The sequence below is a fragment of the Chanodichthys erythropterus genome, chromosome 24 (assembly GCF_024489055.1).
Source record: "Chanodichthys erythropterus isolate Z2021 chromosome 24, ASM2448905v1, whole genome shotgun sequence".
NCBI classification, from domain to species: Eukaryota; Metazoa; Chordata; class Actinopteri; order Cypriniformes; family Xenocyprididae; genus Chanodichthys; species Chanodichthys erythropterus.
The window spans coordinates 2,571,874-2,586,463 of NC_090244.1; the positions used below are offsets into that span (position 1 = coordinate 2,571,874).

At 36.0% G+C, this 14,590-nt stretch overlaps 1 protein-coding gene across 3 annotated transcripts in view; it reads left to right on the top strand.

Annotated features, from left to right (window-relative positions):
- The window catches only part of pparab (peroxisome proliferator-activated receptor alpha b), a 35,231-nt gene extending 28,275 nt beyond the window's left edge, over window positions 1–6,956 (top strand). For all 3 annotated transcript variants that reach the window (XM_067380071.1, XM_067380072.1, XM_067380074.1), the window contains 4 exons: window positions 1,909–2,108; window positions 5,446–5,655; window positions 5,767–6,010; window positions 6,582–6,956. In XM_067380071.1, coding sequence (XP_067236172.1) covers window positions 1,909–2,108; window positions 5,446–5,655; window positions 5,767–6,010; window positions 6,582–6,826 — 899 coding nt within the window. In that variant the 3' untranslated portion in view covers window positions 6,827–6,956. The remainder of the gene's footprint in view (window positions 1–1,908; window positions 2,109–5,445; window positions 5,656–5,766; window positions 6,011–6,581) is intronic.
- Window positions 6,957–14,590: the final 7,634 nt, after the last annotated feature.

A 14,590-nucleotide genomic window follows, 5' to 3' on the forward strand; every position in this document is an offset into this window, starting at 1 on the left:
AGTTCGGTTGCTGGACTCTTGTTTATCTGTCCCTCACAGTCTCAAAAATCATAGCATGTTATGCGACATATAGACAAATGCAAGAAAAGCGTCTGATAGTATTCTGAATAGGGTTGTCAAAAGTACTGACTTGTTAAAAATGTTAAAAATGTGACAATACCAGAATTTTCCCCTAGCATTTTGAGCACTGTTAAGTGGATTCGTAAACACCTCTGATTGGCCGTTGGGTTCACGTACTCTGTGAAAGCGCTCTGTGAAGACCGTCAAAGGTTTCTATTTACAAAATGTTTTTAAAGTGTTCAAAAGATCATTGTAGCCAATCACAAACGTATCTGTTGAGCTTGTGAACACAGAGAATCTGCTCAAAATGCTAGGGGGAAATGCTGGTATTGTCACATTTTTATAATTTCAGTACCAACTTGGTACCGAAGCCTGCACTTTTGACACTAATTCTAGAATGGATAACCTGATTTAGAGGCAGGGACTGTAAGCTTATTAGCTGTTGGGGATTGTGGTGTCTGTGTTAGGATTGCATTTCAAGATGTCTACATTTTAGTGCACCATATACTACTGACATTAGAGACAGTTAGACTAGAAAACACCTCGCAACTATCCAAAACACCCTAGTTTCTAAACCACTGAAAAGATGTTCAACACCATAATGCCTACCGCTGCTCTGCCTGTCCAATGACACCGTGAAACACCATTTGAACACGGGCCAGATTGAAACTCGTGTTACCCAATTCCTCTGGGCGAGTTTCTAATGCACCAGACATCCAGATCTGACAGAATTTGTACACAGTGGCCTTGGATTTCAGCAAATATTAATCATCCGTGATCCGCGTGGTTGTTTTGCAAGAGAATCCACAGAGTGAAGGTTTACAGCCGTTTGGAACAAATGCCATCATCTGAACTTTTATAGGTTGTGAAAAGAAGATGCTGTCCATCTGATATTGTATTGTCCTTGTGAAACACAACATTGTGATAATTAATTAGCTTGACAAGTTCAGAAAGTATTGAAACAGAAAGTTGGGTCTGTTAAATATACATATACACATAATAATAATAATAATTATTATTATTAAAATAATAATATTAATATGTTATTGTTATTATTATTTTATTATTTTTATTTTTATTTTATATAGTTTTATTTTTTCAAAGTACTGAAACATGAAGTTGGGTCTGTTACATATATATATTTGTGCTGTCAAATCAATTAATTGCGGTTAATCACATCTAACATAAAGGTTTATATATATATATTATATACACACACATATTATATATTTACAAACTTATATGTTAGATGCAATTAAACACGACTATATAAACACAAAACTATATATATATTATTATTATTTAATTTTTAGTCTATTGTAGTATTTATTTTTATTGTATTAATTTTATTAAATTTTAATCTTTCAAAGTATTGAAATGCATTGTTGGGGCGGCACATAACTATATCTAAGGGCTTGTCCTCATATATATTTTTATATATATATTTTTTTTTAAATATTTGCTTGTTTTGCAAGAGAATCCGCAGAGTGAAGGTTTATAGACACAATTTCAATCCGTTTTTTTTTTTTGTTATCCTCAGGGATATTGAACAAAAACTTGCTGAACATTGTGCCAAGTAAGTCACACAGCAGTAGGCCTAGCAGTCAGGCAAAGAGTACTTTTATGTGATTTGCACTCTTGGAAGCCTGTCAAGAACTAACCACAAATGATCACGTCACATTACATCCACATATTACTGCAGAACCTTCACAAGAAACAGTTGTGAAGCATGTCAGATATGGGCTTTATTCCAAAACAAAGTGAGCTTCCTACAGAGGGAGCATCAATTCTTACATGGGATGCTTGTTTGGGTGTCATCTATAACTTACCTTTCAATCCCTCAAACAGCCATCCGCTTTGGGCGAATGCCACAGTCGGAGAAGCTGAGGTTAAAGGCGGAGATCCTAACAGGAGAGCGAGATGTCGAGGACCCGCAGCTTGCCGATCAGAAAACCCTGGCCAAGCAGATCTACGAGGCCTACATGAAGAACTTCAACATGAACAAATGCAAAGCACGGACCATCCTGACGGGCAAGACGAGCACGCCGGTAAGAGAATTCAGCCATATGTAAGTAATCCTAGCAACAGGGACGTGCACAGGCATATTGAAGGGCAGTGGCCCAAACCAAAAAAAGGGCACTGAGGGGAGATCAATTGGCCGAAATCACGTTCAGAGGGTACCCATTCAGAACACCTTTAGCAACGCCTTAACAACCCAGAACACCCTAGGTACTACCTATCAACCATCCAAAACACCTTAGTAATGCCCTAACAACCCAGAATACCCTAGGTACAACCAAGCACTCATTCAGTACACCTTACCAATGCCCTAACAACCCAGAACACACTAGGTACTACCTATCAACCATCCAAAACACCTTAGTAATGCCCTAACAACCCAGAATACCCAAGGTACAACCAAGCACTCATTCAGTACACCTTACCAATGCCCTAACAACCCAGAACACACTAGGTACTACCAAACACTCATTCAGAACACCTTAACAATGCCCTTATAACCCAGAACACACTAGGTACTACCTATCAACCATCCAAAACACCTTAGCAACGCCCTAACAAACCAGAACACCCAAGGTACTACCAAACACTCATTCAGAACACCTTAGCAAAGGATTAACAACCCAGAACACCCTAGACACTAGCTAACAACCATCCAGAACACCTTAGCAATGCCCTAACAACCCAGAACACCCTAGGTACTACCTATCAACCATCCAAAACACCTTAGCAACACTCTAGGTATTACCAAATACCCATTCAGAACACCTTTAGCAACGCCCTAACAACCCAGAACACCCTAGATACTAGCAACCATCCAGAAAACCTTAGCAATGCCCTAACAACAGCATAGCAATATCCTAGCAGCCACTCAGACCACCTTAGCAACACTCTAGCATCCATTCAGAACACTTTAGCAACACACTAGCAACCGCTCAAATCACCTTAGCAATGGCCTAGCAGCCACCAAGTGCCCTAGCAACAACATAACAATGGCCTAATAAACACCCAGAACACCTCAACAATGGCCTAGCAACAACACAGAACACCTTAGCAATGGCCTAGTAACAACACAGACCCCATTAGCAATACCATAGCGACCATTCAGAACACTTTAGCAACACCTAGCATCCCTTTAATTCACCTTAGCAATGGCCTAGCAACCACCCAGAACACCTCAACAATGACCAAGCAACAACACAGAACACCTTTGCAACCACATAGCCTAGGAACCACACAGAACACCTTAGCAATGGCCTAGTAACAGCCCGGACCACCTTAACAACACCCTAGTAACCACACAGAACACCTTAGCAATGGCCTAGCAACCACCCAATGCCCTAGCAACACCTTAACAACAACCTAGCAACAACCCAGAACACCTTTGAAACCACATAACAATGACCTAGCCACCACTTAGAACACCTTAGCAACCAGTCTATGTTAGATGTTGTTTGTCTGTCTGTATAACCTTTTAAAACTATTTTAACCAGTGTAAGCACATGCACCGTGCAGTGGTCAGTGCATGTGCTTACATAAGGCCAATTTTGTTCACTCCTGTCTCTCTCTACACTTTCTTATAAAGCCCAAAGCCCATCAATAATACTGATCTCTTATATTGAAGAAGCTTTATGGTCATGGGACAGAGGTTTGTAGTTGACTTCGTTGCACTGAATCCTGACTGGGTGTGGATACATGTCAGTATAAGGATGGGTTCCACCTCAGACGTGTTTCCCCTCATGCATCTGTAACACTAGCTTGATTGTTGGTTCTGCTCTTCGCCCTGAGCTCCGCAGGACACAGGCCAGCTGTTGGGAGTGAGAGCAGCTGAATTAAGATGAGTCTTTCATCTCTCACAGTATGCTTGTTCTCTCACGGCCCTGCAAACGAGCCTCTCGGGGGTCATGTTGACCTCTTGTGGAGGCGGGGAGTGGCTTGAGTTTTAGCCCTGTCTGGAACAAATGCCATCATCTGAACCTTTTCAGGTTGTGAAAGGAAGATGCTGTACATCTGATATTGTATTTTCCTTGTAAAACACAATTACATAGTGACACAATTAGTTGGCTTGACAAGTTTAGAAAGTATTCAAATAGAAAGCTGAGTCTGTTACATATACAGATACACATAATAATAATAATAATGTTATTGCTATATATTTTTTATAATTTTTGTTATTTTAGTACTTAGTTTTTATTTTAATTTGATTAGATTTGATTATTTTAAAATATTAAAACATGAAGTTGGGACTGTTAGACACATAATAATTAATAATAATATGTTATTGTTATCTTATCATTTTTTATTATTTTAAATGTTATTTAATTACTTATTTTTTATTTTCGTTTTATTTTTTCAAAGTACTAAAACATGAAGTCGGGTCTGTTATTATATTATATACACATATTTACAAACTTTTCTGTTAGATGCGATTAATCGATTTGACTACACACACTAGTGTTGTCAGATTAATTAATCACGATTAATATAAACTTTAATGGTTGGATGTGATTAATCATGATTAATCAATTTGACTATAAGTTCTGTCAAAGTGAATAATTGCGATTAATTCAAACTTTTATGATTAGATGTGATTAATCAGTTTGTCAGCACTAATATATAGTCAAATCGATTAATCGTGATTAATATGAACTTTTTTATGGTTGGATGAGATTAATCACGATTAATCGATTTGACTATATATTAATGCTGTCAAAGTGAATAATCATGATTAAAATGAACTTTTATGATTAGATGTGATTAATCGGTTTGTCAGCACTAATATATAGTCAAATCGATTAATCGTGATTAATATGAACTTTTTTATGGTTGGATGAGATTAATCACGATTAATCGATTTGACTATATATTAATGCTGTCAAAGTGAATAATCATGATTAAAATGAACTTTTATGATTAGATGTGATTAATCGGTTTGTCAGCACTAATATATAGTCAAATCGATTAATCGTGATTAATATGAACTTTTTTATGGTTGGATGAGATTAATCACGATTAATCGATTTGACTATATATTAATGCTGTCAAAGTGAATAATCATGATTAAAATGAACTTTTATGATTAGATGCGATTAATCAGTTTGTCAGCACTAATATAGTCAAATCAATTAATCGTTAATAATATAAACTTTTATGATTAGATGCATTTAATTGTGATTAATCGATTTGAAAGTATTGAAACAAGATGTTAGGGCAGGACATAATTATATATTAGGGCTTGTCCATATATTTATATATTTTTATATTTATTTATTTATTTTTATAGAATGTAATTTTTCAGTGCACATTTGCCACCTTGGCACAAAGAGCTTAATTTGATCTCTATGCTTCATTCGCTTTGTTTTGTAGCCTTTTGTGATCCACGACATGGAGACGCTGCAGCTGGCCGAACAGACTTTCGTGGCCAAGATGGTGGGCTCTTCTGGAGGGCTGCTGAATAAGGACGCTGAGGTTCGGATATTTCATTGCTGCCAGTGCACCTCGGTTGAGACGGTGACTGAGCTGACAGAGTTCGCCAAGTCCGTGCCAGGCTTCTCAAACTTGGACTTAAATGACCAGGTTAGTGCGCCACATCCTGTAAACTCCTTAAGCTTCGTGAAAATGATTTGTCAGCCAGATCTTCAAATATTCACATTGTATAAACACTGAATGCAGTCTGTTCTCCAACAGGTGACGTTATTAAAGTATGGCGTCCATGAGGCGCTCTTTGCCATGTTGGCATCATGCATGAATAAAGATGGTCTGCTGGTCGCGTACGGTAGCGGCTTCATCACCAGAGAGTTTCTGAAGAGCTTACGACGACCGTTCAGCGAGATGATGGAGCCCAAGTTTCAGTTTGCGATGAAGTTCAACTCCCTCGAACTGGACGACAGTGACCTCGCACTGTTTGTTGCTGCCATCATCTGCTGTGGAGGTATATTGGGTCTTTTAATATTTGATTTGAATAAAATTTATAAATATTATATATATAATATGTATAAGAGAGAATTGAATTTTAAAAAATCAATTCAGAATCGCTGAAGAGAGAATTGAATTTTAAAAAATTATATTTACTTAAGTTTTCAAGAATTGATTCAGAATCGCTGAAGAGAGAATTGAATTTTAAAAAATTATATTTACTTAAGTTTTCAAGAATTGATTCAAAATTGCTGAAGAGAAAATTGAATTTAAATATTTTATATTTGCTGAAGTTTTCAGAATCGCTGAAGAGAGAATCAAATTAAAAAACTTTATATTTGTTGAAATTTTCAAGAATCGATTCAGAATCACTGAAGAGAATTTAATTTAAAAAAAAATATATTTTTTGAAGTTTTCAAGAATTGATTGAGAAACGCTGAAGATAAAATCAAATTTAAATGTTTTATATTTGCTGAAGTTTTCGAGAATCGATTCAGAATCGCTGAAGAGGGAATCAAATTAAAAAAAAATTTTTATAAAGTCTCCAAAAGATGTGCGTTTAATGCTTCACTAAATTTGTCCTCCAGATCGGCCAGGCCTGGTGAACGTCCCGCACATCGAGCGAATGCAGGAGACCATCGTCAACGTGCTTCATCTGCATCTCAAGAGCAACCACCCGGATCACGGTTTCCTCTTCCCCAAACTCCTCCAGAAACTAGTGGACCTGCGGCAGCTGGTGACGGAGCACGCTCAGTTAGTGCAGGAAATCAAAAAGACGGAAGACACTTCGCTGCATCCCTTACTGCAGGAGATTTACAGAGACATGTACTGAGTCGGGTTTCTCAAGACGGCTCGTTCGTCCAGCTGACTTCTAGAGGGCCGTTTCTCTCAGGGGCCCACATCTACCACTATTTCTGGGATTTCTGGATGAAAACGCCATCGGTTAGATGTGCGGAAAGGGCTCTTCATTATCGTTGAGTTAAACTTTGGTTTCTGCGGTTGTTGGTTTAAAGAGAAAATCAATGCAATGCCAACTAAAATGCATCCTGTGGTTATATGAACTTTTTTGGGGGAAATTTTATAAACACTCACTGGTCTCGCAGGCCAGAAACTGTGAATAGAAACCCTAAAATCCAGCTTATTCATACAGCAATATCCTTTTTTATACAGTTACATTTTTGAATAGTGTACACTTCAGTAAAACCACCCAAGTGACTTCCACCTACCGTAACTAGTGAAACTGACCGTTTTGTAACGCTATAGGGACTTTGCTTCATGATTACTGGTGTTTCTTTTGATCATGCTAACATTAAGCACCGAGCAAATGAAAATACGACTAACTTGAACAGTTTCCAGCCTTTGAATTCCACCATTTGCAAATGTTCAGTGCTGCGGTAAAACTTGATATTTGTAGATGATCATGATAAACGGGAATTATTTATTGCTTTATCGGTTCACGCTTGACTTCAACACAATATTATGCTTCAGTTTGACCAGTGAAGACACTTAGACATCTCCAAGCATCCATCAGTGCAGCTTACAAGTTTTAGATGCCCAAATACAAAGCAGATCAATACCTCACGACCGATGCCTTCTGACAGAGCACACGCGCTCCACTCAATAGGTAGTGTTTCAAGGGCTGAAAGAAATGACAAATGAGGCCCGTTACAGCATTCATACTTCAAACATCAGCAACACTGCGAGTTTCGGCACTGAGTGTGTTTTTGCAGCATGTTGATTTATTGCAATGTTGACTTTAATGAAGCAACATGCAATATTCAAGTGAACGACACACCAATTCTTGAACATGGTTGCATTTTAAATGCAGTGATGGACATTTTTGATTCTGTGTAGATTAATTACCATTGGCATGTGAATGTGACGTCCCTACTCAGGTAAATTAGATGTAATGACTATAAAGTTTGTGATAATTCTCAAAGGGCCCATAGCTGATAACCGTTTTATAATATATGGCCGTTATTATAGGAAACACTCAATGCAGTAAAACAGAAATCACTTTATTTTCTGTAAAGATCTGCATTTGCACTGTTCCTGAAACTTCACACATTGATTTAATTTCCTTCCTGTCTGAATTCGTTTCACACCATTTGTCTGTCTGTCCCTCCAGCAGTCCGTCACTCTTCTCCGTTCTTGTCGCTTTCTCAGAGAACCGCAGTGCCTCGTCTCATCTTCGTAGTGAAGACCGCGTCTCATTCTACAACTTTTTTCTTCCCTATATGAACCAGAAAGAGAAGCTAAAATATGTCCATGTCATACCAGTTTACACTCTGTGTGCAGTTATCTACATTAAAAAGTTGGGCCGCTCACACAGAAGGTGTTTTTGCATTCCATTCATTGCTGCTTTTCCAGTGTTTTTGTATGTAAACATGCGCTAGATGGACATCTTTGACTTGAGTGTTTTAATGCTTTTAAAAATGTAGCGCTCAAGTTAAAACTTCAAGGTTTTGAGACCTTGGTGTCCATTCCACTGCCCTGCATCTCACGTTTTTAACCGCAAAAAATGCATTCTGTGTAATCAAGCCCTAACAGTGCGGTCATAGTAATTAAATTTTGCAGGAAAAAAAGATCCGTTGTCTATCATGAGTAGCATCGCTCACACAGAAGTCACTTTCAAACAAAGGAGATTTCTATTGGTGAAAGTGGCGAAGAGTTGGGCTTTATAACTTGCAATTGGAAGTTTATATCTCTCAGTTGTGAGAAAAGAAGTTAGAATTGTGAGATACAAACTAGCAATTTCAAGAAGTCAGAATTTTGAGGAAAAAGTCAATTGCGAGATATTTAAAAAAAAAAATCTAAATTGTGAGAGTCAATTGCGAGATATAAACACAATTACTTGAAAAAAGTCAAAATTGTGAAAAAAGTTAATTGCGAGATATAAACTAAATTGTAATATAAACTTGCAGTTACTTGAAAAAGTCAAAATTGTGAGGAAAAAGTCAATTGCGAGATATAAACTAAATTGTGAGATACAAACTTGCAATTACCTGAAAAAAGGCGAAATTGTGAGGAAAAAAGTCAATTGCGAGATATAAACTTGCAATTACTCGAAAAAAGTCAAAATTGTGAGGAAAAAGTCAATTGCGAGATATAAACAATTACTTGAAAAAAGTCAAAATTGTGAAAAAAGTCAATTGCGAGATATAAACTAAATTGAGATATAAACTCGCAATTACCTGAAAAAAGGCGAAATTGTGAGGAAAAAAGTCAATTGCGAGATATAAACAATTACTTGAAAAAAGTCCAAATTGTAAGGAAAAAGTCACAATTTTGAGAAGTTAATTGCGAAATATAAACTCGCAATTACTTGAAAAAAGTCACAATCGTGAAAAAAGTCAATTGCGAGATATAAACTAAATTGTGAGATATAAATTCGCGATTACCTGAAAAAAGTCCAAATTGTGAGGAAAAAAGTCAATTGCTAGATATAAACTCACAATTACCTGAAAAAGTCCAAATTTTGAGAAGTTTAATTGAAAAATATAAACTCGCAATTACTTAAAAAAAGTCACAATCATGAAAAAATATAAACAATTACTTGAAAAAAGTCAAAATTGTGAAAAAAGTCAATTGCGAGATATAAACAATTACTTGAAAAAAGTCCAAATTGTAAGGAAAAAGTCCAAATTTTGAGGAAAAAAGTTGATTGCGAGATATAAACTCACAATTACCTGAAAAAGTCACAATTTTGAGAAGTTAATTGCGAAATATAAACTCGCAATTACTTGAAAAAAGTCACAATCGTGAAAAAAGTCAATTGCGAGATATAAACTAAATTGTGAGATATAAATTCGCGATTACCTGAAAAAAGTCCAAATTGTGAGGAAAAAAGTCAATTGCGAGATATAAACTCACAATTACCTGAAAAAGTCCAAATTTTGAGAAGTTTAATTGAAAAATATAAACTCGCAATTACTTAAAAAAAGTCACAATCATGAAAAAATATAAACAATTACTTGAAAAAAGTCAAAATTGTGAAAAAAGTCAATTGCGAGATATAAACTAAATTGAGATATAAACTCGCAATTACCTGAAAAAAGGCAAAATTGTGAGGAAAAAAGTCAATTGCGAGATATAAACAATTACTTGAAAAAAGTCCAAATTGTAAGGAAAAAGTCCAAATTGTGAGGAAAAATGTTGATTGCGAGATATAAACTCACAATTACCTGAAAAAGTCACAATTTTGAGAAGTTAATTGCGAAATATAAACTCGCAATTACTTGAAAAAAGTCACAATCGTGAAAAAAGTCAATTGCGAGATATAAACTAAATTGTGAGATATAAATTCGCGATTACCTGAAAAAAGTCCAAATTGTGAGGAAAAAAGTCAATTGCGAGATATAAACTCACAATTACCTGAAAAAGTCCAAATTTTGAGAAGTTTAATTGAAAAATATAAACTCGCAATTACTTTAAAAAAGTCACAATCATGAAAAAAAGTCAATTGTGAGATATAAACTAAATTGTGAGATATAAACTCGCAATTACCTGAAAAAGGTGAAATTGTGAGGAAAAAAGTCAATTGCGAGATATAAACTAAATTGTAATATAAACTCGCAGTTAATTTAAAAAAGTCAGAATTGTGAGGAAAAAGTCAATTGCGAGATATAAACAATTACTTGAAAAAAGTTAAAATTGTGAGGAAAAAGTCCAACTTGTGAGAAAAAACTTGAGACTTTATAACTCGCATATATCTTTTAAATATTTTTATTTCATGGCGGAAACAAGCTTCTATAGAACACACCTTAAAATTTGTAAGATTCATTTTGTGCTAATGTAAAAAGCCATGTAAGGTTAAAATAAAGCTACGAATTGGATTTCCATAAACACAACGCCTACAACATCTTCAGTGATTTTCTTGGGATGACGTGGCTTCGTTTTGCACGTCAACAGCTTCACCATTCTGAAGATGTGACCAATGACGAGATTATATTGTTTCTTTTCACTTCAGGTGCGAGAAAAGTCATTATAATGATTAATCTAAAGAACTTGGAAATACCGTATTGGATTGAGACTTGAGCAATATTTTGAAATGATTCGTGTAAAAATCAATGCAATTAAACTGCTGGAGGTCATTGAGTCTCTTGGTTGCTAATTGTTCCACCACCTCACTTCTCATCTGCATAAAGTTGAACGCTACTTAACTTTGTTACTTCCTTAACAGTCGCCAAAAAAACCATTTGTCATTGAAAATGAATGACTTTCGTCGTACTGTCGCTTAAATCGCGTCAACCTGAACGGCCCGTGTCACATTCAGGTGATGCCGGCTGTGTCCGTGAGCCTGCGCGACTCCTGCTCCCACTGTCCTGCAAATGGATGCACTTAAACTGTAAAGTTATGTTTGTAACTGGAAACGTTGAAGCTTTGTAACCCTGTAAATAGCAGTCGCTTGACCGTGACACTTTGACGGCCCACCGCGGCATTGTCTTGACTTTTGATAAATGCTTTTTAACGGCTCAGATGTTGTACATGCATCTAGGTATTATGCACTACCTAGATTATTGTTGATTGACATTTAGTCTTTTTATACTAAAGCAAAGGTATCTTTATTAATATATATATATAGCAGATGTTGTGAAATGAATGAGTTTTATGTAGTGCAATGTAAATATGGGGGGAGATTTGTCATCGAACGACACTTGCATGGGAACTCATGTTGTGATTTCCACATTCCTTTTTCATTCCTGCAGCGTGAGGACCTGAACACTTCGACCCCACATGGAATGATAAACGGAGTGGCTGATTATCCCGAACATTTTGTTGTGTTTGTTGGAATTTTACTGATGATAAATCACCAATTTTGTTTGTCATAATTATGATTTAGTATGTCATGGGCTCATTTGAATTGGCCCAGCAAGCAGCCAATAAGTAGTGACATAACAATGTGATAGCTCTGCCCTAACAACCAGTTACATCACCCTAGCAACCACTTACATTGAAAAAAGGTGAGGGCGATACCTTTGGATCAGAACATCATAGAGACAAGTGGGTGACCTCTTTTAACTCAGACTGACAAGTAGTCTTTATATATCACCATGGAAACTGTCTGGCCACGCCCTAGAAACCATTTAGTGCACCCTAGCAACCATATAGCAGCATGAAGAAGCCATATCTCAGCACCAGAACATAATAGAGACATGACGGTTGGCTATTTTGATTTGGTCTCATATCTAGTCTATTATTATCACCCTAGTAACCGTCTAGCCACACCCTAGCAACCATTTAGAGCACCCTAGCAACCGTATGGCAGCATGAAGTAGCCATATCTCAGCACCAGAACATAATAGAGACATGATGGTTGGGTTTTTTGATTTGGTTAAACATCTAGTCTATTAGTATCACCCTGGAAACTGTCTGGCCATGCCCTAGAAACCATTTAGTGCACCCTAGCAACCGTATAACAGCATGAAGATGCCATATCTCAGCACCAGAACATAATAAAGACATGATGGTTGGGCTTTTTGATTTGGTTTAACATCTAGTCTATTAATATCACCCTGGTAACTGTCTAGCCACACCCTAGCAATCATTTAGAGCAGTGGTTCCCAAACCTGTCCTGGAGGACCCCCAGCACTGCACATTTTGTATGTTTGCCCTTATCTGACACACCTTCTTCAGGTCTTACAGTCTCTACTAATGAGCTGATGAGTTGAATCAGGTGTGATAGATGAGAGAGACATCCAAAATGTGTAGTGCTGGGGGTCCTCCAGGACTGGTTTGGGAACCACTGATTTAGAGGAACCTCACAACCATATTTCAGCACCAGAACACTGTAGATATATATGAGGGTTGACTCATTATTACATACTACGTCCTAATTATGACATACTAAGTCAAAATTATGACATAAAAAAAGTTTAAATTATGACACTCAGTCAATTATTTTTAACACACTAAGTCAAATTATGACACAAGTCGAAATTGACATACTAAGAAATAATTATGACAGTCAAATTATGACCAAAAGTCATAATTATTACATAAAAGGTAGAAATTATGACATTCAGTCATATTTATGACACACCAAGTCAAATTATGACCAACAAGTCATAATTATCACATACTAATTCAAAATTAACATAATCAAATTCTGACATAATCATGACAGTCAAAATTGATAGTTTATTACAATTGATAATTATTACATTAAAAGTCATAATTATGACGTCCAGATTTTGAAAAAAAAACATAATTGTGAATTTTTAAAAAAGCATTGATAGTCATATTTTCGACTTTTTATTTCATAATTTTTAATTATGTCAATTAGGACTTGTGGTGTCAATTTTATTGTGTCATAATTGTGACTTTTAATCTGATTATTAAGATGTACCAAAGCATGTTTTTTTCTTTTGTAACAGAAATGGGCTTCCATAGATATGACCTAAGTGATGATTTATGCCATAAAGCAGGATATTGTAAAGGTCTGATCTCATGAAGATGATTTTTGATCAGCTCTCGGGGTGTTTGAGGTCCTCACATGATGTACTGTACTGTGATCCCTGAGGTCTCAGGTAAAGAATAGAGGTACTGATGATTTAGATCATCAACAACTGCCTGTGACACAAATCCAGCCAGATCTCTCTCGCGGCTGCAAGATGCACTCCCTGCTGTCACACTGTCAGGACATTTTTGAAAATTAGTAATTAATACAGTAAAAAATGTTTTGTGTGCATCGTTTTGTTTTAAATTCTTGTTTTGTGTGCGCACAATTATTTTCATACCAGTTCATATGATTTGACATGTAAATGTGATGTTTAAATCCCAACAGAATGGACTGAATTTATCTTCCACCTCATTCACTTGTTAGTACGCTTGTGTTCGGACATTTCTGATTCATTTATCACACTGGAAATGAAAGTTCAAGCGCATTGCATTGCATTGCATATGTGTGCTGTTGTATATTTCAAATGTATGCATACTATTTCTGCAGTATACAGTTAGTATGCTATTCAGATTTCTATCAGGTGCCTTAGATCCAGATTGTAAGAAACTGCATGACATGGAAAAATCTCTAACGGTTTTATTAAGTATCAAATCAAGTGTTATTTCAGGCAAGTTCACAATATTCCCAAGAAGATTTTTTTTTTTTTTTTTTTTTTTTTTGTCTTTTAATATTTGCTGATGGAGCAAACATATACAGAAAGTATTAAATTGTTTTCTTTTTTCATTTTGTTCTCTTTTTTTTTTCCCAGATTAAAATGAAATGTTTGTCAGCAACTTTGCTTTTCTACAGAGTGCTTGGTATTTTTATGTTGAAGGGATTTTAACAATGTCATATCAGGGAATTTTGTCTCGGTCTTCCCCGTTAGTCGCTGTAGCTCAGGTCACGGTAAAGTACTGTTCTGCCTCTGACAGCGTCATTTCTAATAAATGCTTGATTTTAAGGAGCTGGTTGATATACACAGATCTTTATTAGCTGATTATTAATATACTGCTGCTGCAAGAAAGCCTCAGTGGTGATGTTTTTGTTGTTATTTGGCTTAATGTAGACAAATGTTTGATAAATGTATATCTAGTCCTGTCTCAAAATAAAATACATCTTTGCAAAACTCAAATGTGGCAAATTTTTATCTTTAAT